The sequence below is a fragment of the Pteronotus mesoamericanus genome, unplaced genomic scaffold (assembly GCF_021234165.1).
Source record: "Pteronotus mesoamericanus isolate MK-2021 breed Mesoamerican mustached bat unplaced genomic scaffold, CSHL_Meso_final contig_68, whole genome shotgun sequence".
NCBI lineage: Eukaryota > Metazoa > Chordata > Mammalia > Chiroptera > Mormoopidae > Pteronotus > Pteronotus mesoamericanus.
In genome coordinates this window covers 1,287,923-1,314,321 of record NW_026555234.1, presented here as the reverse complement: position 1 = coordinate 1,314,321, position 26,399 = coordinate 1,287,923, and the positions used below count along the sequence as shown (strand labels likewise).

General features: G+C 51.4%; 1 protein-coding gene across 5 annotated transcripts in view; it reads right to left on the bottom strand.

Annotated features, from left to right (window-relative positions):
- Positions 1 to 26,399, bottom strand: part of ADD1 (adducin 1) — a 74,940-nt gene that overhangs the window by 19,701 nt on the left and 28,840 nt on the right. For all 5 annotated transcript variants that reach the window (XM_054581881.1, XM_054581883.1, XM_054581882.1 and 2 more), the window contains exons 2-8: positions 19,307 to 19,521; positions 14,351 to 14,513; positions 10,220 to 10,371; positions 2,585 to 2,665; positions 2,193 to 2,342; positions 410 to 553; positions 206 to 304 (exon numbers count right to left, since the gene is read on the bottom strand). In XM_054581881.1, coding sequence (XP_054437856.1) covers positions 206 to 304; positions 410 to 553; positions 2,193 to 2,342; positions 2,585 to 2,665; positions 10,220 to 10,371; positions 14,351 to 14,513; positions 19,307 to 19,501 — 984 coding nt within the window. In that variant the 5' untranslated portion in view covers positions 19,502 to 19,521. The remainder of the gene's footprint in view (positions 1 to 205; positions 305 to 409; positions 554 to 2,192; positions 2,343 to 2,584; positions 2,666 to 10,219; positions 10,372 to 14,350; positions 14,514 to 19,306; positions 19,522 to 26,399) is intronic.

Here is a 26,399-nt window from a genome sequence, read left to right as displayed (position 1 = left end):
TCCTAGCTTAAAAAAAAAAAAGAAAAAGAAAAATCACCATTTGCAAGCCCAAATCAGTGAAATGGCATTTGCCCTGGTCAATTTCCAAACCCCTGCACTTGGACCTTGCAAAGAGCCTGCTCAGACTCACCCCCGCAAAACCAGCATCCGAAGCCTGCGGGCGCCCTGCCAACACCAAGGGAGAAGGCAGGGGCGGCGCACCCACCTGGATCTCGCAGGCAACCACAAGGTTGTGGATGTAGAAGAAGGCCTCCTCGACGCTCTCCCCGACCGACACCAGCCCGTGGTTCCGGAGGATGAGAACCTGGGCGGGAGACAGGGACGCTCCCAGCAGCGGGACAGCACACGGACCCCTCCCGCCTCCCCCTCCCCCTCCATTACTGAGATCCCGGCTCAGACACCTACTGACCTTGCTCTTAGGCCCCAGGTTTTTCTGAATTAACACCTTTTCTTCTTCATCCACCAAAATCCCATGGTAGTCATGGTAACCCACTTCTCCAAGGGAAAGGGCCTCTGGGGAGATGGGCAGGAGTCCGCATTTCATCGCAGAAACCTGGGGACCGAACGGCCACACTGAGTGAGGGCGCAGCAAAAGCCAGCGCTTCCCTCAGAGAAATAAAAGGGGAGCCGAGTTAATTTTGTTCTCTTCCCAGAAATGAATGAACCCACGAGCTTAGGAGACACGTAGCTTCTGGGGCTTACTACCAATGCACAGTCCAGAATGCAAGCCTTCACTAAGCGCGGCGGGCAGGGGCGCCCACAGAGAGAAAGTCCCTGACTCTGGATTTCTCCCACGCCGACAGCGAGCGCTCTGCGCGCTCAGCCTGAAGGACAACATGCGCCCCAGGGACGCACCACAACACTGCAAAGGGGGAGCCTGAGCCGCTCGGAAGGGCTGTGCGCTTCCCACCTTAGAGTGAGTGGGACCAAAATGGCTGAAAACCAGATAAAAACAAGTTTGAAAAAGTCGAGGATAATTATACTGTAAAATTCTCTAGGTTTATTTAAATGAAAAAATTCTAACTTCACACAGCCCTTAAGTTTCCTTAAAATTTCCCAAAATGACTTCATAATATGCTTACGTGACGGTCCCCTATCTAGATTAACAGGCTCCCAAGAGTCAAATAATACCTTAGGTGTCACAACTCCATGCAGAATACTTAATCTAAAAAGACTATCCACCAAAAAGGCAAAGCCATATGTAATTCCTTTCACGGTATCAGCTTTAACAAACTTCCTTACCTATAAGAAGAAATTTCTTTACAACATAAAGTTTTGATAACTTTTAAAACAAATTGCATGGTAGCTATTTGTAACTATGTTCTCAAAGGTACCTTTAACAGTCCTTTAAAGTGCACAGATTTTAGGAAAAAATTACATCTTTCAGAGAATGACATGTTAAACTGATGCTAACACCAAGAACCTCATCTTCAAAGTAAAATAAACCAGCTCTATCATGCATCCAAGGAGATGAACACAGGACATTAAAACATCGAGATAGATTAAAACTCGGCATCACTAAATCCGTGAGGTCCTCTATTGCACCAATAGGGCCATGAAGTCATTAAAGGATAACGCTGCTGAGAACAAGCCAATTCTAGAAAGTCCGAGTGTTTGGCTGTCACGGGGCCGTACCAGCCACAGAACGTGCATTCCACCGACTTCCGGGCTCCGTCAGGGGGCTCCGTCAGGGGACCCCGTGCGCCAGCAGGGCCAGGCTGGTGGTGGCCGGGGCCAGCTCTCCCAGCGGCCCCCCCGCCCCCGGTCAGGACCCGGCCGGTGTCCTGCCGCTCCTCCCGCACCCCCACTCACACACCGCAGCCCCAAGTCCCACCCACCGCTCCCTGCGCCCATGGCACCCCCGCCCACCCCTGCCGTCCCACGTCTCGAACGCGCTCTGGGTTACTGCTGTTGCTCTGCTCTTCCCGACAGTGCCAAGCGCACGGAAGCCAGCCCCTGCCAGCACACCCTGATCTTCTAGCCTGTGCGTCGAATGGGCCTTGTCGGAACCACGCTTTCTAGTATCTAGACCCCTTAATATAAAAAGTGTCTTTTAAGAAAGTCAAACTTAGTAAAAAGTTTTTTTAATCCCACAGAGTCAGGTTTATGGACTCATCCCTACGAGAGGCACCTCCGGGGAAGCACCCAGGGCCTCCCACTCGATGGCCTTCCAGCTGCAGGGTGACACTCACCGCAGCCCCCGCTGGTGTGTGAATGTGGACCACACACTTCACGTCTGGTCGCGCAGCGTAAATTGCGGAGTGTAACGTGAAGCCAGCCTGATTTACTCCTAGATTAGTGCTTCCACGGTCTACAATATCCCCTTGTAGATTTATTTTCACCTGAAAATGAGAAAACAAGAACTTTCAGCGTCAAGAAGACTTCAAATTACTCTAACTAGAAATTATTTCAACCAAAGTTTAAAGTGTTTATAACTAATTGCAAAGGTTTCTCTTTGAGTTAATCACACAAAACACAGAGTTTCTCCCCTTTCTTGGGTTTTGCGCGTCTAACGGATTAAAAGGGCTTCAGTTAAGTAGCTTGACCTACACATTCATGACGCCAAGAGAAATGACATTCTTACCAAACTGGATGCAGTCACTTCACTGAAGAGCAGCCCAAAAGGCACAACGAGGAAGTGTTCCTGCTCGGAGCTCATCCTGGTCTGTGGGGACATGACTGAGTTAGCACGAAAACCCAATCGAAACTATTTGCCTCTCTCAGGCCACCACCTCGTGCGTTTGTTGAACATATATATAAAATACAGAGCATTTACTGTAGTCATTTCCCAGGTACATAACATACATCTTGGTCACATCCACAATAATTAACTGTATAAAGGAAAAACCCGGTGGCACTCAAACCAAGGGCCATGTGCCAAGAGGTCACTCCTCAGGTACGTAACAATGACAACCAGCACGTACATTTTAAGTCAAAACAGACTTGCATTTAGTCCTCAAGACCAAAGGGTGACTGGCCATTACAACAGCACAAGCGCGTGCGCCTCCGCGCCGCCCGTCTGCGCGGCCTCTGCGACCCCCGGCTTGTCCCCCCGCCCCACCCCCGCACGGCACTCTGCTCTCCTCGGTCCAGCGCGGGGGGACGTGGCACAGCCTATGCCATATACACAAATGCTAGTAACCAAGCAGGGAAAAAGAAGTCCTGCCCTCAAGGAAATTCCACCTCGGTTTTAGAAGGACGTGGGGACAGACTTCCCAAAGTTACTCTGTTGGGATACATTTACGTTTGGGCTGAGAATCCTGACCAGGGTCAGGCAGGCGGAGCTTTCTGTTTGCTGCAGAGGACTTTGGGCACGGAGTGCAGCTCTCCACCCGCCTCGGGAGCTTTCCGCAGGGGAGCACGCGCGCACGGCCTGTCTGGGCGGCAGCAGTGACAGGGTCGTGCCCGTGTCAGGCAGCCAGCGAGCACTCTGACGTCCTGGGCACATGTCCTGGGCGCAGCGGTGACCATGTGCCAGCTGCAGAGACCTCTCCCACACAGAGCGCAAGCCTGTCTCCCTGAGGTGCTGCGAACAGCATGGCACCCGCTTTGTCCACCACTTAGTTCTTAGACAGCGGGGCTGGCCCATGGCTTCTGCGTCTTCACGCTGAGCTGGCTTCAGTGCCTTGGGGAGAGCTCGCTGGGGACCCAGTCCCAGAAGACTGACTTAAAATCCTAGCTCTTCCCAGAACGGGCTCTGCTGCTTTGAACGCCCTGGGCTCCTGACCCACAGGCGGGATGACGGCCCCGCGCCTACAGCCACGGGAGGCGTAGGGGCAGCGTCAGTGCCGCCACCGTCCCCACACCTGCGCTCTGTGCGCGCCCACCGCCCAGCTCCCAGCTCTCTCCCAGTTGTCTCAAGAATGCACTGTCCTCACCCTTCCCCAAACACCTTCCCATTCATGCTGGGTTAGCCGGGTTTTGCATTGCTAGTCAGCTCTTTTATTTCAAAACTCATATTGATCTTTTTAATTATCTGAAAGAAAATCACACAACTGCCCCAATTTCCAAATTGGGCCAAAACATAAAACAAGGAATTACTTTGTGTATTCGTTGAAATGAAAAAAAGAGAAAAGGTTAAAAGAAAGAAAAAATTAGTCAGATATTTTTGCTTATTTTGCTTTTACTCTGAAACATACACAGAGAGCGCTGGAGGACAGGTGTGTTGTTTAAGTGCGCACCCATGGACCCTGCAACCAGCCTCAGAGCGAGGAGGCCCAGTGTCTCCGAAGCCGCACCTCCCTCCCTCCACAGTCCAGAATTAACTACGATCCTGAACTGAGTTCAGCATACTCTTTCTTTTCTTTATGGTTTTACCTTCTACCGATTCACCCCTAAGCAATGCAGTCGCCTTTGTATGTTTAGAACGTCACACGGTGGGAATCGCCATGCACGCATCTCGCAGGGACTCTCTTCAGCGCCTCGTCCCTGCCGTTGAGCCCTGCGGGGGTGCGGCCCTGGCTGTGTCGGCCGCAGGAGTCCCACCGAGTGACGCGCCCTCCACCGTGCGCGGGGACGGCCCACTCACGGACTCCGGGCACCGCTGCCGCCTGGGCTCCCTTTCCTTCCCCATCCATCCTCCCCGCCCGGCCCCTCGGGTATCCCCCGCCCCGCCACGTGATCTGTTTCTATGAGTCTGTTTTTGTTTGGCTTGGTTTGCTCATTTGTTTGGGGTTTTTTTTTAGATTCCACACATAACTGAAACCGTACAGTGTCTGTCCTTCCCTGTCCGCCTTATCTCAGCGTCACACCCTCGACAGCCATCCACGCTGCCCCCAGCGGCCAGGTTCCGCGCCGGCTGCAGCCGGTCACACGCCACTGTGCACATGCAACACTGCTTCTCATCTATCGGCGGACCCCTGGGCTGCTGCCCCGTCGTGGTCATCGTACGTGACACTCAGTGAACACGGGTGTGCGTATGTCTTTTCAAATCAACGTTTCTGCTTTCTCTGGATAAATGCTATGCAGTGGAACTGCCGGACCACGCGGCGGTTTGACTCTGAGCTCCCTGCGCCCCGCCCCCCACGGCCGCCCCAGCCTGCGCCCTGCCCCTCGCCAGGGCTGCGTGCTCGCTGGTCTCGTGACGGTCACCATCCCGCAGGTGCCAGGTTTGAGCTGCATTTCTGTGCCGACGAGTGGTGTCGAGCGCCTTTTCCTATGTCTGTACCTCTGCTGACGGCCAGCATGTCCTCTTTAAGGAGACGTCTTTCATGTCCTCTGTGCGTTTCGGGGCCACGCTGTCTGTTGCCGAGCTGGCCTCCCGACTCGCGCAGCCCCTCCAGGTGACGGTGTGGACGGCTGCCGTGCGCTCGTCCTCATCACGGGGCAGCACCCGCTGGGCGGACTCGCAATTTACGTCGCCACCCTCCTGTCGGATGTGGTTTCCATTCTGCTATTAAAACAGTGCTAAGGAGGGAGAAGCTGGTGGCCAGGTAGATAGAAGCTGAGTCACTTGCTCTTGCCCCCAACTTGGATCCTTGGCCAGTCTTCCAAAAACGCAAACGGAGCATCCAACGGGATCTCAGCTGATTGGAGGTTTGCAAGCCAAGGAGAAGAGAAGACGCTTCACCGCAGGCAGTGAGGAGGCTTCACGGGTTGAAGGGGAAACACCCCATGTGGCGCCTGCAGTCGCAGAGCCTGGTCAGAGACTGCGGCTGTGTGGCTCCCTCCCCTCGCAGGGCAGGGAATCCCCAGACCCTGACCGGAGCAACTTGGATACACAAAGCCAGGGAGGCCCAGGAGACACACACACAGAGTGAGCCATGCACCCACGGCTGCAGCTGCAAGCCAGCCTCCAGCAGGGACAGTGCCGGAGAGGGAGGGGCTCTATCTGCACCCAGGTCGGGCGGGGGAATCGGGCCCTGGCCAGGGGTGACTGTGAGTGACTCTTGGCTTTTTGGAGAGGTGGTCTGCACAGAAGGCCACACGGTGACTCAGTGCTGCAGGAGGAGAGCTCGCAGAGACTTCTTAAAGGGGCAGCAGAGGCGTGCTGGGCAGGGACCCCATGCAGAGTCGCCCTGCCGGCAAGGGGAAAGGACTGGGGCACAGTCTGATTCCACTGAGTGCAGCTGAGCGGAGAGATCGGAAAGGTGCACAGAGAGGGGATTTCTCGGCTCCAGGCTGCTCAGTGGAAAGGTCGGGACTGCGTCTGCTGCAAGGGCAGTGGGCTGGGAACGGGAGGAGCAGGAGTTGAGCACCAGATTATTTACAGCCAGACCTAGCCAACTTCCCCTGCGGAGATCAAACCTCTGGGAAGGGAAGGAGCCACCCAGCCCCCACCTCCTGCAGGACTGAAGCACCGCCACTAGCAACCAGAAAGATCTGCAAAAGAGGCAGGACAAGTTCAAGAATGCCTGCAGGTGCACATCCACAAGGGAGAGAAAGGGAATCACGCAAAGGGCCCATCTGGAACTTCACTCAGGAAGACAAAATACACTGTTCCTAGGGCCGTAGTCCACTGGGGCTGGCGAAGCAGGGAGATCAGAAATCAGTGCAGCAAGGGGGAGTCAGGGCCCTGCCCAGCCTCGGCTGCATACACAGCTGCCATCAGCACGAAGCGGGAAAGAGCTGACCCTCTTACACAGATGAGCCCCTCCCTTGAGATGGACAGCTAATTCATCAGAGACCACACATTAGTGGAAATTAGCTGGGACAGACCAAGGCAGGTGGCGCAGCGACAGGGGAACACACCCGCAATTTTACCAGAAGACTGAACAGTGCCTCCCAGGAGAGACCCCGGGGCCCTACCCTCCCGATCCTAAGGAACTCCTACCTTTTTCAACAGCGTGGCTGGAACTGGAGAAAATTATGCTAAGTGAAATGAGCCAGGCGGTGAAAGACAAATACCATATGATCTCACCTATCAGAGGAATCTAATGAACAAAATAAACAAACAAAATAGAACCACAGGCAGGGAAACATGGAGCAGAATGACAGTGACCAGAGGGGAAGGGGGACGGGATAATGGTGGAAAGAAGGGGAAGGGACTAGTCGAAGAAGATACTGCCACATCCCCCAAGCACAGCGCACTGGTCGCAAAGGCAGGCTCCAGCCGGTGCTGGAGCGGAGCCTAGCGCCCCACCGACACCAAGAGGCGCCGTCCGCCGGTGCCAGCAAGAGAGGAAGCCCAGTCCGTGTGCCGCCAGGCCGCCCTGTCCTCTGACAAGCCCTAAAGCTTCTCTGCACCCGAGGCGACTTTAAAACAGAGCCGACTCCGACGGCCCTCTCCAGCCCTCCGACACCCCCACGCCAGGCCGGCACGCCGCACGGCCCATCTGCACTGCTGGCTGCCCTGACAAATAACTCTTAATAGTTCTTTTCTGTTGTCTATACGGTAACACCTAGATTGTAAGACAAAAAAATGAATGCCACAAGTAGTTAAAAAAAATGAAAACTTGCCTCTTCAACCACTCTCTGGTTCACAAGAGAAAGGAAGTATTTTGGTAACTTGAATTTCTTTTATACGCAGCATTAAGTCCCGAACAGACCACTTACAGAAGAGTAAACACCTAACTAATTCAGCTAAGTCCTAAATAACTAAGAGGGGGGGCATCCAAGCAACCCAAGCAATTCATACCTATTTAAATGGCATTCATAGCAGGACTACTGGTAAACAGCACTTTAAAACTTCCATAGAGCCCTGGCTGGCGTGGGCTCGGCGGATTGAGTGCCGGCCTGCAAACCGAATGGTCGCCAGTTTGATTCCCAGGCAGGACACAGGCCTGGATTGCGGGCCAGGTCCCCAGTGAGGGGTGTGCCAGAGGCAACCACGCACTGATGTTTTTCTCTCCCTCTCTTTCTCTTTCCTTTCCCCTCTCTCTAAAAATAAATAAAATCTTTAAAAAAAAACACACAAAAAACCTTCCGAAGAATGTGATGATGTTACTGAAGCCAAGGATTACATTTCCTACCACGGCCATAATGTTTTCATGGAACTAATTTTTAGGCAATCACTTCGCATTAAATCTCTACACAGAGCGTCGGCCAAGTAGAAAGAGCCCCAGGTGCCAGCCACTGCCAGGCAGGCACAAGGGAGACAGCTGGCAGCTGTGGAGGGCTAACTGGGCCCACTGATCAAACATCAAAAGGCACCACAGAGTTCCCGTTTGACAGTTTTTTAAAAATAAGTTGCTGTTTTGCCCTGCCTGGTGTGGCTCATTGGATTGAGCACTACCCTGTGAACCAAAAGGTCACCAGTTCAATTCCCAGTCAGAGCACAGGCCTGGGGTATGGGCCAAGTCCTCAGTGGGGGGCCTGCAAAAGGCGAGCGATCGATGTACCTCTCTAACATCAATGTTTCTCTCTCTTTCTTCCTCCCTTCCCCACTCTCTAAAAATGAGTATATTTTAAAAATCTATAAATACTTCACTGTTTTTTATTTTTTATTCCAGGGAGAAAGAGGGAGAGTATGAGAAACATCAATGCGAGAGAATCATAAATCGGTTGCCTCCTGTACGTGCCCCAACTGGGGACTGAACCCCCAACCTAGGCATGTGCCCTGATGGGGGTGTGAACCCGCACCCTTTGGTTCAGAGCAGGACACTCCAACCAAGGGAGCCACACTGGCCAAGGCTGTGGATTTCATTCAGCTGTCGCCTGAGAGTCTACGTGTGCCTACTCTGTGCCTAGCACCTTCCTGGTCCTGGGGATGCACAGCAAGGACACACGGGCTCCTGCCATGGAGCTGATGTAGGCCGAGGGTAGAGGCGGAGGCCAATGCCGTGGGGGAATGGAAAGGTGCAGCGGGGGGGAAGAGCCGACAAGCACCACGGTGTCGACATGGCCAAGTCGGGTCTGCGTTTTGGAAGGTTCACGTTAGAGGCAACATGGATAGAAGGTGGAGGGGAGGGTAACTGAGCACCTCTGGCCAAGACCCACATCCCACCCCGAAAGCACAGCGCGCTGGTCGCAGAGGTGGGCCAGGACCACGGCCTCGGAGGCGGAGCGTTCCTGAGAGCCCGGAATGGGGCGTATGCACCCCGGGGGAGCCAACGCACGAAGAGCGTCTCCATGTGTACGCTGGGCACAGACAGGGAGGAGACGGGCTAAAGGGGCCGCCCCTGGCCGCCGCCGGGGATGCGAGTACTGGCAGGGCGACGACCCCTCCCCCCGATGTCTGTGTGAGGGACACGTCACTATAAGCAGGCATCGTATTAATAATGAAAAATATCCAATACAAGAAATTAAGTGAAAAAACAAAAATTGGAACAAGTTTAAAAGTCAAGGAAGAAAGCAATTCAAAGCGGCTATCTGCACAGAAGAGCCCAGGGGGAAAAGACGACACCTGATGGCGCCGTAGGACTCGACGGCGGAGGAAGGGGTGGGCCTGCGCGGCGGGACCCTGCACCAGGTGGGCAGGAGGACGGGGGTTCAGGCGTCAGCAAGGGGTCCCCGTTTCCTCTGTGACACAGTGTGGTCCCTTGCCAGGAGGACGAGGTCAGGGACTTCAAACAAAGGACAAACAGTCAGAGGGAGCCCGTGAGAGATGTCCTGCGGTTGCCGGGCAGCACGGCGGGTGCCCCGGAGGCTGGCTGCACGTCTACGCAGAGGGCCGCTGGCTCTGCTGCGAGGCTCCCTGCGGGAGGGCCTGGCGCTCAGGCTCAGGTGGGGGACAGGACGGTGCTGACAGAGACCGTTGCTGAGATGACAGACCATGCATGACGTCCAGCTGGACAACACAGGCAGCGACTGTGGGCTGATGGCCCGGGAGCCGGAGGGAAGGCCCGCAGAGGCAGGGCTTGCTGCGTTCACTGACATGACCCCAGATTTAGAGCGATGCTGAGCAAGAACAGTAAACATTTACAGCTGACAGCCAGGAAACAGTGATGGCAATCACGAATTGAATAGAGGTCCTGATGATGTTGAAGAACGCCTAAAACTAGAGTAGCTAAAGCAGTAAAACAAGAGACAGACGGAGAATCAAGAGCTTCATTCTTAGGGTTTTAGGCATAAAAAGATTTTACAAGCTGCCTCTATTTTGGTAAACATGCATTTATCAGGTTAGCGTGTAAGAAGGAAGTTTTAAAGAACTACTCTTCTTGTAATTGTTCATTCAAACTGGCTAGTTCTCAAATCGTTACACACTGCAGCCAGGAATCAGAAGGAAGCTGCTCCAAGGCCTCCTTCGACTCAGCGGCTGGCCCCTGCCCCTGAACAGAAGCGGTGGGGCCAGGCACACAGGTCCCAGCACTCGCTCAGTTCCTGCCCCACCGCTACTCACTGTGATGTGGTTGTAGATCAGCTGGGACCACCCGAAGAGATCTGCCAGCCTGTACAGCGCTGCCAGTTTGCAGCGCAGCAGCTTCTCCCCTTTGTCGTAGGCAATTGAATCGGATCCTCTCAGGTCGTTCACGGGAGTCACCATGCCAAGACCTGAGGTAAAGAAAAACAACACTCAAAGATATAATATTTCTTATCAAATGTAAATCAAATAATAATGATTCTAAGACATTTCATACAACACCATAAAGTCAGTCTCAAAAACTCAGAGACTACTTCAGAAAGACCATATTCCCTAACAATATAGTTGAAATTGCTAACGAAACAATAGCAAAATTTGTGGGACAGAATAAAGCAAAACTCAGAAGGAAATTTACAGTATTAAACATTTATTTATTAGGAAACAGTTTTAAAAAAAAATCTAGCTTTCTACCTTATGAAACCAGAAAGAGCAAAAAAAAAAGCAGATTATCATATAGAAAAAATAAGAGAAAAACATTTACTCTTGAAGTTAAAGATGAAATAAAATAATGAAAACAAAACAAAATAAAATACACCTCTAGACTCATCAACAAAACACAGCCACGACACAGACTACCGGCACGAGGCGCGGACGCGGATGCCGCTTCCGTCTTCCAGATGTTCAAGCTTAATGCAGGGGTGGCATGAATAGCTATGCCAGCAAGGTTTTAACTTAGATGAAATACAAAAATTCTTAAAAGACACGAGCCGCCAAAGTTCGCCCCATAACAGACATCCTGCGTGGCCCTATTTCCAGGCCAGCTGACTTTGCTGTGAATTCTGTCACACATTTAAGGAAGCAGGAACACCAGTTTGACACAAACTCTCCCAAAACACTTTCCAGCTGATCCTGCCTGGACCAGCGCTACCTCGACAGCAAAAGCACGCAGACATTTGCATTATATGACCTCGCACTAAAAAACATCCCAAATATCCATCATAAACACAGACCAAAAAATACCTAACAAAGTTTAGCGAATAACCCAGCAACACATGAAAAGAATAACATCTCAAGACCAGGAGGGCCTATCTCAGGAATGCAAGGTGAGCTCAGCATTCAAGATTCAACTGATGTAACTCGCCGTATCAAACTAATAAACAGGAAAAACCATGGAGTCGTTTTAGATGGAGAAAAGGCATTTCAAAAAATTCAACATTCCTTCAGGATAAAAGCTCTCAGGACATTAGGAATAGAAGGAAACACCTTCAACCTGTTAGGGGACATCTACAAACACATAATGGTAAAAGACTGAATGTTTTTCTTTTTAAAAAATATTTTTTAATTTTTTCATTTTTAGATAGGGGGGAGGGAAAAAGAGAAGGAGAAAAACACTGATGCACAAGAGATCCATAGATCGGTGGCCTCTTGCACGTCCCCACTTAGGGATCTCGCTGGCCCGCAACCCAGGCGTCTGCCCTGACTGGCAATCAAACTGACGACCTTTTAGTTCTCAGGCCAGGACTCATTCCACTGAACCACACCAGCTGGGGCTGATCCCAGTCTTTTATTTGTGAACTATCTCAAGTATACAGAAAAGTAAACATCAGTGTATATTAATCTTATATTTTATATTTTTAATTTGTAAAAATTTTTTTCTGTAAGATTTTTCAGAAAATGGTGGTAGTGACAGCATAGTTTTAGAATCTCCTTAAATCTCCATTCCAACCCCACACAAAAAACTAACTTGAGCAACTAGGATGGCAAAACCAAAACACAAGGATGACTTCCACAGCCCATGAGGCAACAAGGTAATCCCGCGCCGCTGAAGATAGAGGAGCCGGTTGTCTCCGGCGGGCTGCGTGGCGTCAGCAGGGCCAGCTGCCGGACGTGACCCCTAGAGAACTGGCAGGGACGCGCAGAGGGCCAGCGCCGAAGGGAGCGGAAACCGGGAGCGCTGCTCGCTGGCCTCCAAACCAATATCCAAAGCTGTCCTCCAGGACAAAGTCTCACGCTAAGAACTCTGTAGAAATCAGAACCCAAACTAAGTCACAGGCTATGGAGAAAGGGAAAGAGAAGGAAAGGAAAGAAAGGTCCAGATAAAAGCACGGGTGGGGGGAGGGGTGGGCACGGGACACAGGACACAAACCCGATCTCATTCAATCAGCCACCACCTTCTGGCTCCGCACAAACATGAAAGAGGGAGCTCAAGAGCCACAACATTAGAGACACCTTCCTGTACCAGGCAGGCCCCACGAGGAACACCAATTTCATGTAAAAACAAACAGAAGAATACTCTGCTCATACACATGTAAGAATTATACCAGAGGTCAGAATCCCATTCCTACAGATATTAAAAGCACACAAAAAGACATGTCTACAAAACAGATGAAACCAATAACCTCTTATTTCATAACGAGGTAGAGAAAGTCATGAATAGTAAAGAGAAAAATAATATTTAATATAATTAGGAAAATTCAGAAATGAGAGCTATAGCATAAAAGGGATTAGGTATAAATAAAAAATAATTGTAAAAATAAATAGGAACAAAAACTTGAAGAAAAGTTAAAAAGGAAGAAAAAAAGTTTTTTAATCATGAAGAAATTAAGAAAACAATAAAAAGGATTTGAGGAAAGTGAGAGCTAAGGAAGATGCACAAAGCCCCGGCTGGGCGGCTCAGTTGGTAGCAGCATCGTCCCGAACACCACGGTTTGTGGGTCTGATCTGCAGAGCACATTCAAAAAGCAACTGATTAATGCATAAGTTAAGTGGAGCAACAAATCCATGTTTCTTTCTCTCTCTCTCTCTCCCTCTCGTTCTCTCAAATCAATAAAAAATTTTATTTAAAGAAGACACCAAGCCCTGGCTGCTGTGGCTCAGTGGGTTGAGTGCCGGACTGTGAACCAAAGGGCCGCTGGTTCGATTCCCAGTCAGGACTCATGACTGGGCTGCAGGCCAGGTCCCCAGTAGGGGGTGTGCAAAAGGCAACCACACGTTGATGTTTCTCTCTCCTCTCCTACTCCCTCCCTTCCCCTCTCTCTAAAAATAAATAAATACAGTCTTTAAAAAAATAAAAATAAAAGAAGACACCAAGAAAACCCAACATGCATGTAACAGGAACCCCTGAAGAAAACAAAATCAAGGCAAGAGAACAAATACCAAACACCAATTCAATAAAATGCTGCTAAACTAAAAAAGATTTGCAAGGACACGTCCTCTGGCAAAGTTCACCCAGAATGACCAACTCTAAGACACACTGGTAATCTTGCTGGGCTCTAGAAAAAGAAACACAGTATGCACACCCAGGAAAAGGAACCAAGTCACTTTATGGAAAGGTCGTCTTCAAACTTTAACAGCAACGTTTTAGGCCAAAAGAAAATGCATCATGTATATGAGATACAGCAAATCAGAAAACGTGAGCCACAAATTTCACACTCAAACCAAACCAAGTTAACCCACCCCAGCGAGGGCTCCCGGATCAAGGCCTGTGCTAGTAAAGTAAATGTCTCTAGACATCAACGAGACGTCAGTCTGATGAATGCCGGTCAACTTCTGAGAGCGCCATGGAACAGACAGGTAGGCGGCACACGCCATGCTACCTAAGGGAACCGCTGCCTGGGGCTGGTCACACAGGAGCTGTCTATGCAGCTGGAACCGTCAGAGCTTGAGTCAGGGCTCGGCACCCAGGCGGCCACGTTGGCCGCAGCTCCGGCTGCCCTAGACTCCACCTTTCTTGGCTCACACCGTTCTTGGCCCACACTCTCACATTCACCTGTCCGACATTTTCCCTCTGGCTTTCTTTTGGAATTTGTTTCTTACTCATTTGCAAGCTGCAGTGAGAAAACGGTGGGTAAAAATGTTGGGCTCACTAAAATGAGTTCAGGTAAAATCAATGTGCTGCTCCACAAGCATTGTATCTGCCTAGTTTAATTCGCACGGGGTCTGAGAAGCCACATAAAAAAGTCACCTGCCTGAGAAGTCAGTCTCACTGACTCATAAAAAAACGAGCCCTCTACATTCAAGACATTTTCAGGCTCACAGCCGATTTTTTACTATAACTTAAACACATTAATCTTCAAAAGCCTCTGTTCTAGGCATCGCAATTACTTCTCCTGAGAAAGCGTCTGGAACCCCCTCCTGGAAGGTGACCGCGCAGCATCAGGAGCTACTCACTCATGTTCAGGGCAGCCAGCCCTCCGTGCGGGGCTGCCGGGTAGACGTTGGGGACGGTTGTGGTCATGAAATCGGCGATCTGCTGCAAGGCCAGCAGGCCGGTGGGGTTCTTCCCCTTCTTAAATTGTTCCTGGATCATTGATTCCAACTCTTCACAGAAAGCCTATGGAAAGGCAGATGCACACAGTGAGACACCGTTTCCTTTCTGCTCCCTGGGAAGGCAGGGCAACGCTCATGCAGACGGAGCTTCTGGCTGCCCTCATGCAGCACTAGAAAGGTGAGGGCTACGCCCGTCCATCGCTGCTGGAAGCATAAATTGGTACATTCTTTCTGGAAAGTAATTTACCAACGTAAGAGCTTAAAAACTGGGGCTTTAAAATGCGATGCCTAGGGACCCTTTCTAAGAAATAGCCAGGGATGTGCTCAAGGTCTGACTGTAAGGACGGCCACCCCGGCAGTACTGATCAAAGAGGAGCCAGGTGACAGTCCCGTCGGAAACGGCAGAAGGCTGACGAAATACACAGACCCATCTGGCCACACAATCTTATGCACACATTCAACACAAAGGCCAAAAATTATTAAATGACACAAATTTGCTCTTGATATAGATTTGAGATAAAAGGGTTATTAAGCAATACAACCAATTTTTATAAGAGCAAATACATATGTAAACACAGAAGACTAAAAGTAATACATCGAAATGTTATTATAATTCTCAGTGATAGAATTACCAGTAATTTTCATGTTCTACTTTGTACTTCTCGGTATTTTTTAAAATTATTTAAAGTTGAAAAAGAAACCTTGAAACATTCACCCTTTATCAATAATCCTAACTTAGGCAGAAAGGGCAAGTTGGGTTGATGGTGGTTTTAACATGAAGTCACCACTGAAACTATACACGTAATTTATAGCTCCCCCACACTGTACTAAAACGCTTTTTCACATACCCTATGAATAAATAAACCTCGACAAGTAATTACAAATAATATTTCATGTGAAAGTGTGAACTCACTGATTATCCAAATCTGAATATATGCATTGCAGGGCTTCTGGATGATTTCATACTAAAATTATTCCTAGTTTCCCACCGCTTGAGCTGAAGAGGTTGCCAAGGGACGGGCCAGGCTGGCTTGCAGGGAGCCAGCGCAAGCAAGCGCGCCGGTGTTAATTCAAGGGTGTAAAGGGACGCCAGGAGCAGGAGCCCTCGTACTGTTAGGCAGCAGCCAGGAACGAGCGGCCCGATGGAAACAGAGCAGGGCCGCTGTCCGGTCCGATCCAGTGAAGACCTTAGCACAGGAGGCTGGAAACAGTGGGGAGCCACATCCCACCCGCCGACCCAGCAGCCCCGAGCTCAGTCTGATGAACTGCCAGGCGTTCCGAACATCACAAGCAAAACCATGCCAGCGCAGGAGGAGGGGGGCCTTACAAAGCCTCTGTACATCGTCTCCACTAGCTGTGAAAGAAAACCTTTAAAACTGTATTCTTCCCGAGGTCAGAAGGCGGGCGGGGGGTGCATCCAGAAGCTGGCTGAAGTGTGTAACCCTGAACCCCAACAGTCGGCGCACTTAGGTTGGGTGAGTGTCCACTGCAGCCAGGCGCTCTAGCGCACAGAACAAACTTACTAACAACTTTATTTCCTCTGTATGGGGGGTTTTCAGACCAGGTGGGTGCCCGCCGGCAGCTTTGGGCTCGCGTGTTTCACAGATAAACCTGCTGTCTCATTCCATTGTCGCGTTTGTCTTTCACCTGAATTCTTCTCTCGTGAGCCAGGCAAGAACCAAGGGAAAGGAGCCCCTGACGGGCCTTCCCAACAGCACCGCCACACTGCACAGCACAAGGCCGCAGCTCGCAGTCTACAGAGGCCAAGGAGGGGGCACGCTCATGGGGGCTCCTGCAAGGCAGGCACCAAACACATCGCTAGAGCGTGGTTACGGCACCCTCTTTGACAGACATGCACACAGCACAGGCTCCCTGCAGGAGGACCTGGCGCTCCCACAGAGGGGGCACGGCCACAGCTCAGGGAACACAGGCAGGTGCCCCTGCTAAGCCCCACAGAGAGCGCTGGGCACTGGAGATTCTAAGGCTAAACTACAAACAGCTCCCTGCCCTCATGGGCCCTCAATCTGAAAAATCAATCTATTTCCATGGTTTTCAAATCCACATACAAATCTAGGGGAAGCTCAATTCAACATACACTACTACATGCGCTACACACTCACTGCACAACACTGTAACTCACTACACACACTGCTCAACACAGCAAAGACAGTCCTTGCTATCCAGGAACCTTGTAAAGCTTAGTGAGGGCGAGACGCATACGCGCGCACAACTGCACCGGGGGCCTGCCTATCACCAGTGCCCCAGAGGAGGCACAGAGCGCCTCCTGTATGTGCAGGAGGAAGCCACACGAGCAGTGACCAGGGAGGGCCTGCAGCCGCTCTTCTGGGTCTCAGGGTCTGGCTCCAGCCGGCAGTCGCCGGCCAACGACCTTGCATGCTTTCGGGGCCCCAGCTCCTGGTGGCCCAGCACCCACATTCTCACCCCGCGGCTGCCTGACTGCCCCTCCCCGCTGGGACCCCGCCATCCACCACCTCACCGCGGCCTCCCAGCCCCGTGGTCAGCGCTAGGCCCGCGCGCTCCTAGTAACGGTGCCCCTCGTCAACCTCCGAGCCGAGCCCGCGCTCTCCCCACAGCCGCTCCTGGGGCCCAGCGCCCGCCTCCTTCACCCCCGCTGTGACCTGAAACCCTTCCGCTGCCCGTTTCCCTGGGCCCTGCCCTCTCTCACCCTTCGGCCCGTGGCCGAACACCGACATCATGCCCCTGTCACACCCTCAACCCCCTCCTCTCTGCCCCTTCCTCTGGCGGGTCCCAGCCCCGGTTAAACACAACTCCTCGCCCCTCCTACGTGCGCCACTGAAAGTGGCTGGAGGAAGGGAGCAAGGCCGGGCCGGGCTGTCCGGCGCCAGCTCAGGACCGCGGACCCGAGCGCAGCACCGCAGGAACCTGCAGCCGTCCTCGCCTCTCCACGCCGGCCCTCTGCCCCCCGCAGCTCCCCGCAGCCCCTCGAGCCGCTCCCAGCAGAAGACTCCAGCGGCCGCTCCCCCGAGAGCAGGCCTGGTCCCGCACGTCCGCCCCACGACCAGCACCCACGGCGCCGGGGCGGGCCTTCCCACTCCTTCCTCAGACCAAGACACCGTCTCCAGGGGCACCCTGTGAGGCAGGCCCAGCTTCCCGCCCCCCACACTAATGCAGGGTCCCGTGCTGCACTGAGATGGGTAACCAGGGGGCGGGGGGAGGCACGCTCTTCAAATCCCCAGTCCCTGACACAGTCCCTGACATGTACTAGGTGCTGAGAGTTTAGTTCCTTCCCTCTATCCCTAGTGATTTTTATTTAGTTTCTTGTTGCTTTCACATAGGAAAACCACTCAGGCCAAAAGCCTAGACGGTGTCCGGGCTCTTTTCTTCCTCTCACCTCTTCGTCTTACTTACCCCACATTCAACATGAGCCTCACGGGGTCTGCCTCCCTCCGCCTCTAGCTGCGCCCTGACCCAAGCCGCCACCCTCTCTTGCTTGGCAGGCGACGCTCTCCCTCGCTCCAGGGGATGCGGTCTCCACGCCAAACCCAGCCTGAGCGCTGCGTAACCTCAACCCTTTCGTTCCTGTCTGCCCCTCGGCTGCACTGTGAATGAAGAGCCACCCCACCCGAGTTTCCCAGCCTGCTAGGACCCGCCCCTCCTCCTCATCAGCACCTCCCACCCCCCCCAGCTCCAACAGGCTGGCCCCACCACGCCCTCCCGGTCCCAGGAATGCAGCTGGACCACCCCCATCCGGAATGCTCCTCCCCGTGACCCTGAACAGCCGCCAGCTCCTTCAGAGGTCAGGTTCACCCTTCCTTCCTCAGAGGGGCCCATCCTGACCAAGCCACACGCAACAAATCACCCGACTGTTTCTGGTACTGCTTCTCTTTGCTCTTTGTTGTGTCTCCCTCAGAGAGAATGCGAAGTCTGAGGCTGGACCTGGCGCTTACACAGGTGTTACACATACGTCCCATGTCATCGAGCCGTCCACTTAAGATCTGCGCACCTCACTGTGATGCGCCTCAGTAATGTGTGAACGACAACCCCCACCCAGTAAATCTAGAGTTAGAGGTCAGTTCCCCAAACAGCACATAAGAGATGATAAACATTAATAATAAATTCAATGACTATCTGCCAATGGCCCACCAAAATATTATGGGAATAAAGTAAGAGCAGATCAGCAGAATGAGACAAACAGGGCAGCAGTGTCCACATAACAAAATAAAGCCAGCACTCCTTTACCTAGAGATGCAAATAGGAGACACTTTGTTGGACGTGACTGTCGTTCAAAACGCTGATCAACCAGTAAACCGAGCACCACTGAGGCCCATCGTGTGCCCAGCACCAAGCTGGGTATCGTGGGGGGAACAGTGATTTCTAAAAGGGGCCAATAAACACTCCCTGGAGAAGCAGTGAGAGTGAAAATGAGAAGCACCTGCTATCCCTTATGACACAAGATTTCTCCTTTAATTTTTTTATCCTCACCCGAGGACATGCTTACTGATTTTAGAGAGAGGGGAAGGGAGGGAGAGGGAGGGAGAGAGAGAGTGATGCGAGAGAGAAACATCAACTGGTTGCCTCTCGTAAGCACCTCAACCGGGGACCGAACCCCCAACATGGGCACGTGCCCTGACGGGGAACCGAACGTGACCTCTCGGTTTACAAAACATCCAACCAGCTGAGCCACACAGGCCCGGGCAAGATTTTTCCCTTTATTGTGCCTGGTAACTTGAACTGAACTGAATCCTTCCCAAGGCGACACACACAGGAGGCACCGGTTCCTGGGCTGAGCCAGCCTGACCGTGACACACAGGGCAGGCCATCGGAGCGGAGGCCCTGGGGGAGGTGAAAGGCACTTCAGGAAGAAGTTGCTCTTACGGGGCTCTGCAGAATCATGGACACCCTCTTTTTTTGCTCCATCATGTTGAAGTCCTGGCGAAGGTCAGGTGCCATGTTCCTCTCACGCAGGTATTCCGGGTTGTTCTCATCCACCCTGTCGAAGTACCTCTCTTTGTGAGGGGCTGTGGTCGGGGGCGGTGAGGTCACCACTGCGGCCTGAGTATCACCATTCATTGCACAGTCTTTCCGGGCTCCTACAGAATCAAAATGAAAGAAAGTATTGTTGTTTTAATCAATGTGCAATGGGATTTCACAGAGAGCACGTCAGCCTGATAAATGCATCTTCAGTGCGAGGAGCTCGGACTGGCTGCCCAGTCAGAGGCGCAGGAGGCTTCTTTGTGGCCTCGGAGGCACACGGCTCATCAGCCTTCGTGAGCCCTTCCACCAGCCAACGGCATTTCCTGTCCTTGCCACTGTTCTTCAACAGACGACAGGAGGACAATCTAACAAAGCTACCAGTCCTCTGACAATCTGAAGAAGAACCAGACAGTCAAAACTTGACAAGGTAGTTTAAAGTCAGGACTTTGTCCCTCCCTGATAGGATCTGCTAAGAGCAGCAAAGTTTCCTCTGGAGAAATCTGACTTCTAGTATTTTTTGCCAAAAGTATCCGTGCTCATTACCCGAGGGGCTCCCCAAAGGGACCAACAGAAGGGAAGCTGCTCGCACGTCTGTCCATCCAAACAACGAGTGGCCCTCATCAACACCACCTTTTTGGTTCACCAATAGGTACTGAAAATGTCGACATGCCCTTCTTTGTAAATAACCTAAAATATGCCCAAATGGCACAAATTTAAAAGTCTGCTAATATGGCCACCTCCTTTATATTCTTTTTAATCCCAACATTTTATTTGAAATGATGTTCAGAAGTAACAAATTATGTTCATCTTTAACCACTAAATCTCTAAATAGCACTTTTACTGATCATCATACAAGCAGTTCCATTTCTATTGTTTCTGTACAACATGGATGACAGCTTTAGCCATATACACGCAGCACTTACTGAGCACCTATTATGTCTAGTCACTGGGGTGGGCTCAAAAATCAGTCAGATGCGGCCCGCACGCGGGGAGGCCGGGCTCACAGAGAGGCGCGCTGCTCTGGGAACAGGGGGCGGGGGCAGCGTTCCGAGGGCGCCTCCTGGCTGCGGGATCGTTCTCCTTGACCTCTCAGCCCCACTGTCAGTGGTGATCACAGCAGGTGGCAGCAGAAGGGGTGGTGGAGGGTGGAGGGGATGTCCCCAAAGGGATGGGAAGGGAGGGAATGAGGGGCACGGAGGCAAAGGCCGGCCTTGAACAGGAGGCCCCGGAAATCTGGGGCTGGCCCGGTCAGCCTTTTCATGTGCACATGGAGGGCAGGGAAAAAGTAGGCTTACCGACGTGAGTGCATAAAACAAGTTTATGCTTGCACTATTGTTTAACGACTGCATTACTGTCCATGTAAACTGTAAGCTAGCTTTTGTCCTGCCCTGTAAGTCATCTGGGAACTGCGTTAAACAGAGGTTCAAACTCAGTAGGTCTGGGAGAGGCCTGGGGCTCTGCCTGTCTCATGAGCTCCCACGGGACACCAGTGCCACTGGACCTGGACCGCAATTTGAACAGCAAGGCTTTAAAGAATAGTTTGTACAAAAAATAATCTGTAGTACCAACAGCTAAAGAATCAGTTTAAGAAAACTGTTTCTCTTAGATCAGTTTGGATATTGCCCTTCTGAAACCTGCAGTTATGACAGAATTAACAGCATGCTTAAAGTGACACTATTTCAAGGACTGAAAGACAAAGCGTGAAAACAGGGGACTAGAAGTCAACACAGAATAAATGAACCAATGATCCCAATGTAGTCTTTAAAGTACTGTTCTCTAAACATTTTCCTTAAAATTTTTAATTAATCTGTTTATACTTTAACCTAGTTTGTTCTAAAAGAACGACCCAAAGAACAAAATAATAATGGCTGTCTGAACTTTCACTAGATGTAAATGAAGTTCAACATTCTGAACTTGACAAAAATGTTCTACTTCAGTTTTTAAAAAGAGACAAAAGGGTGCACAGTTAGTAATTTCTCTATTACTAAAGGAGCCCCAACGTTAAGCCATTTTGTCAGTCAATAGGGACACAGGAACATTTAAGAGGCAACTACAGCTGCTCCCTGGCCCCCAGAGCTGGCGGGGAGAAAGGAGTCCTGCTGAAGGCAGCACATCCGAGACGAGGCCCAGGCCGCCCCTCTTCGGCGCGCACGGCCGTGGGGACGGGCTGGGGAGCGGGCCGCAGGCCAGGCGCACGTGCACGCCACTCCTTCAGGGGGGAAGCCTCCACACTTCAATCACAGTCAATGTACACATATGCTCAACCCAATAATCAAAAATCAACAGAATTCCATTTTTAAAGTACAAGACCTATACTTGGTTTTTTGTCAGTTATAACTTCTGGTTTCACTAATTTAGCTTTTAAAAGTGTGTTAAGACAGCAAATTTTTTCTAGGAAAGTCTCTACAAAGAAGTTATAAATCCAATCTTTTAAATGAAAACATACAGACATTAAAAAAAATTCTCTACACACGAGGCCAGGTGGGCACCTAAAATGCTGGGGAGCAGCCCATAAAGTGCGTGACTGTGGAACCGCTGCGCTGCGCGCCTGGCACCGACTCAGAGTGGCGCGGACTGAGACTGGAACGGAGAGAGCGGAGCAAGGAAAAGCCGGGAGGGGGAAGGAAGCCCGCCCAGACTCAGGCTTTCAGTACAGGGCGGGGCAAAAGCAGGTTCGCAGCTGTCCGTGTGAAAAGGAATACAAAAATTAGTAAATGATGATACAAGAATAAACTCTTGTGTTTTACGTACTTACAACTAAAAACCTCCATTTTTGCCCTACCCTGGGGTTATTTTTATATCTGAGTAAGTTTATTTTTCATCTGAAAAAAACAGAAGGGATTCCATAGCTGGTTTAGGAACATTCTGATTAATAAATCTCAAAGAGCAACATTTTTACTTTGTGCCATGCGAAACACAAGATGAAATCCATCTGGAAGTAAATAAAAAGCAGCCTTTTGTCTTGTTAAGAAAAAATTCGAGGGCAACTTAATTTTAAAAGCAGTAACATATAATGTCTAATACATGAATTATCATAAATATTGAAATCTCAATACAATATTATAAAACCATGAAAATTCTTGAGCATCACATCCATAAGAGATTATAATATGTTTAAGTGAAAACTATATAATTTCCTGTTCTCTAATCTTATCCATATCATAATTATAATCACAAAAGATAATTTCATGGCAAATAAACTGTATTACAGTTCAACTGATTTATGAAGTATGGATTAATGTTTCTCTGTTTCAATATTCTATAAACTGCTATAAATTTACCTATGTAAAAATTTTAAGATTTCACAAATCTTAACAAGATCTCAATCTAAACCAACGAACTCCCTGGGAGCACTACCTTCAGGCGTACACGCCCAGCAGAAGCCAACAGTCTGGACGAACCGCGACAAACAAGCCTGGCCTGCCGTGTGACCCCTCTCGTCCAGCCACCTGTCTCCGTCCTGACCACACCACCTACACTAGATAACAACCACCCACCTCCTGGACAGCGGCAGCTCCTAGCAAATCCCACGCCAGTCCCTTCTCCACAGCGAGGCCAGAGTTCAAAACCACCGCACTCACTCCCAGCTTAACGCCCAACAGCCAACGGGAGGACCTCCGCTGGATCTTGATGCAAAGAAACTGTAAAATGAAACCTTACAGTGAAATTTGAAACAATGAGAAATCTGAACACTAACTGGACTTGGATGGCGTGAAGAAATGACTGCCAAACATTGGAGGGGTGACATCATCAAGGTCATATTAGATGCTCAGAGAAACACTCAGGGACGAAGCGGCAGGACGCTGCGCGGTGCGGAGTCAGGTCCCCACGAGAGGGCCGGCCTGGCCGGGAGAGAACCGCCGTGGGCGCGGGCCGCGGGGCCGCATGTCTGGGGCGCTGAGTAACGTGCCTCCGACCTCGCGCGCCTGGGCCTCTGCCTGCGGGCCTCCTGGTCAACACCCCTCAGCAGGCTCTCTCAGACAGGCACGGCCGCACTGCGCTGAAAACGACTCCAGGATTAGCAGTCCCTCTTTCCTAACGCCCAGAAGACGCCACTCTGCCTAGTATGTCGCTGACTGGCCCAGGGCGAACGGAAGGCACCTGACACGCCCTTTCTCAGCCAGCGCGTCCAGCCTGGCCCAAGGGGCCGTGCTCACTAGAGCTGTGGGGCAGACCCCGCTGCTTCCCGGCACCTGCCCCCGGCACAGCCGCTCGGCGAACGGCTCTCCGTTTCAACTCTTCAGGAACACCCTTCTGGTCCCGACGTGCGGAACGCAAACCTTAGGCCGAGGCACGAGGGCGGCGACTGCGCAGGTGCTCTGGGGGAGGCGTCTGCCGGGGACCCAGGGGCTCTCGGCAGCCGCTGCTTCTCTCCACACCACCTCAGAGAGGTGCTAGCCGCGCGGCAACGGCTTACGTTCCCTGGAGAGTGAACCAGGGTGCACTCCCTGTGCTTAATAGAAGCGGTGGCCTCTGCTGGTGTCCTAGGCCACATGGTACCCAACGCCAGACAGCCTTTGGCATTGTCAACAGGAGAACAAAAAAAGAGGGGACCTCAGCAGTAACCTCCTTCACTTCTAGTCATTTCTGGTGCTTCACGCATCTCCAGTAGAGCTACTTTCCACAGGATGCACAAGGTGCCAGAGATAAAAAATAAATCACAAAACCAGCAGGAGACAACGGACCAATAACTGCGCTTGAAGACTCACGGCACCACACAGAAAGCTACTTACAAGCAGGTCAGCTGCATCCAGCGGCGGGGACAGAAAGAGCAGACAGGACAGGCAGCGTTATGGGTTGAACTGTGTCCTCAAAACTCACGGTGAAGCTCAATCCTCCAGGAGCTCAGGATGTGACCTCATTTGCAAATAGGGCCTCTGCCCTAATGCAGTGGACAGGCGGCATAAACAAGACAGGGAAGTTTCGGACACTTCGGACACAGACACGAATACAGGAAGGACAGCTCACGAAGGACGGCCGAGGCGACGCCCTCCACGCCCAGGAACCTGGAGTCGCCCGCACCCTCAGGAGCAGCCCAGCCCGCGCCCCGTCTCCCGCACCGGCGGCCTGGGCCGCCCGACCTGCAGGGCTCCGTCTCTGCAGCCCCAGGAGACCGATGGAGGGCAGCCTGAAAGCCTCACACACGAGACGCTCTTAGAGCTAAGCAGGAGCTTCCAGGCGGCTGGGGGCAGGTAGCAGTCGCCTGGTGAGTGAACACCTGCTGAGCTTTACAGCCGGAAGAGGCAGCACAGCCAGGAAGCCCTCGGTGCCCCCTCCTCTCACACGGGCGCCTCCCTTCCAGCCTTCCAGCCCCTCGTTCTCAAGGCCCAGCCCCCGACTCCTGTGGAGCTTTCTCGAGGCCCTGAGCTCGGCCCTTGGCCTCCTGGGCTCCATGATACCTTGTTCTCACAGCATTCCAGCGCTTTCAGACACAGCCAAACCGCGAGTGCGCGTGCTTGCTCCATCGTCTGAGGGCCCGTGAGAAGGCGGCACTTCGTTTCTAACCCATTTTTTGTAAGCAAGCCCTGGGAGAGAGTTTTTCAAATAGTAGGGACTCAACAGACACTTTGCTCTTAAAGTAGGGTGCCCACTGCTGCAAGGGACGCCCACACTTCTCTGGAAGGGCTCTGTGAGGTTCGCATCTGGAATGAAATTGGACCATTTGTTTTACTGAAACAAAACCCAATGAAATAGGAAACTCACCCAAAAAAAGTAACCAAGGGGAGTGATGGATATATTCCCACCTGATGGTGGGAATCATGTCACAAGGTATACATCTATCAAATCGTCGTGGTATATACTTTAAATATATTACAGTTTTGTCAACTACACATCAATGAAGCTAGGAAAAAAGCTTTAAAAAAAGTAAAGCTCTTGCTGGAAGTGACAGGATTTTCTAAAATTTATTTTTCAAGTACAGTTGATATATATTATGTCAGTTTCCGGTGCACAACACAGTGATTAGACGTTTCTATACCTTAGTAAGTGATCGCCCATAAGTCTAGCACCCACCTGGCACCACGCAGTTATCACGATGTTATGGATTACATTCCCTAGGCTGCACTTTACATCCTCGTGACTATTTGTACTTTTTTCCCTTCACCTTTTCCACCCACCTCACTACCCCCTACCTACCTGGCAGCCATCTCTGTATCTATGAACATTTTGTTTTGCTTGTTCATTTATTTTTTAGAGTCCACGCATAAGTGAAATCATACGACATTTGTCTTTCTTTAAGGAGTGATAAGATTTTAAACAGGCCTGGGAGAGCCGGCGCCTAGAGCCAAGCCCTGGGAAAGTGTGAGAAACAGCACCGCAGTGACAGCCCACACCGTGTGGTGCCTCGAGTGGGAAGGCAGAAGGGACTCAGACACCCTGGCCAGGAATTCATCACGATCTCTCAGAAACTCACAATTCTGGAATGGGTTCTGCGCCAGTCAACGGGAGGGAACAAACCCCTCCTCTACGGGCGGGGGGAGCCCAGTGCTGGAGCCCTCTCCCAAGTACACGAGGACACACCGCCCCGAGTCAGAGCCCTCGCTGCGCACGCTGCAGCCAGCCCCGTGTGTCTGCAGGACAGACACCCACCTGTGCTCAGGGTTCTTCCGCCAGCCTCAGGCCGGCGGAGCACAGCCTGCCACGGACACCAAGCTCAGCAAAAGCCTTTAAGTCCTCTGATCGGATCGTTTCTATTCCTGACTCTCCAGATGGTCTCTTACAGTTGAAACTGCTCCAAAGTTGCCTTTAAAATAGTCGCTGTTTACTATGTGGTAAGTACTGATTAGAAACTCATTTTTACATGTATGAACTTACTTTTTTCTGCAGATAAGGAAATTGAGGCCCAAAGCAGTTCAGCAGCCAGCAGTAGGTTGCTGGGGTCTGAATTCAGGCTGCTGGGCTCCAGAGTACCTGCCCTTGACTCCCCGCTACATGCCACCTCTGGCCATCATATACATGTCCCAGCAAGCTCAACTTAGAAAAAAAACCAAGCTCT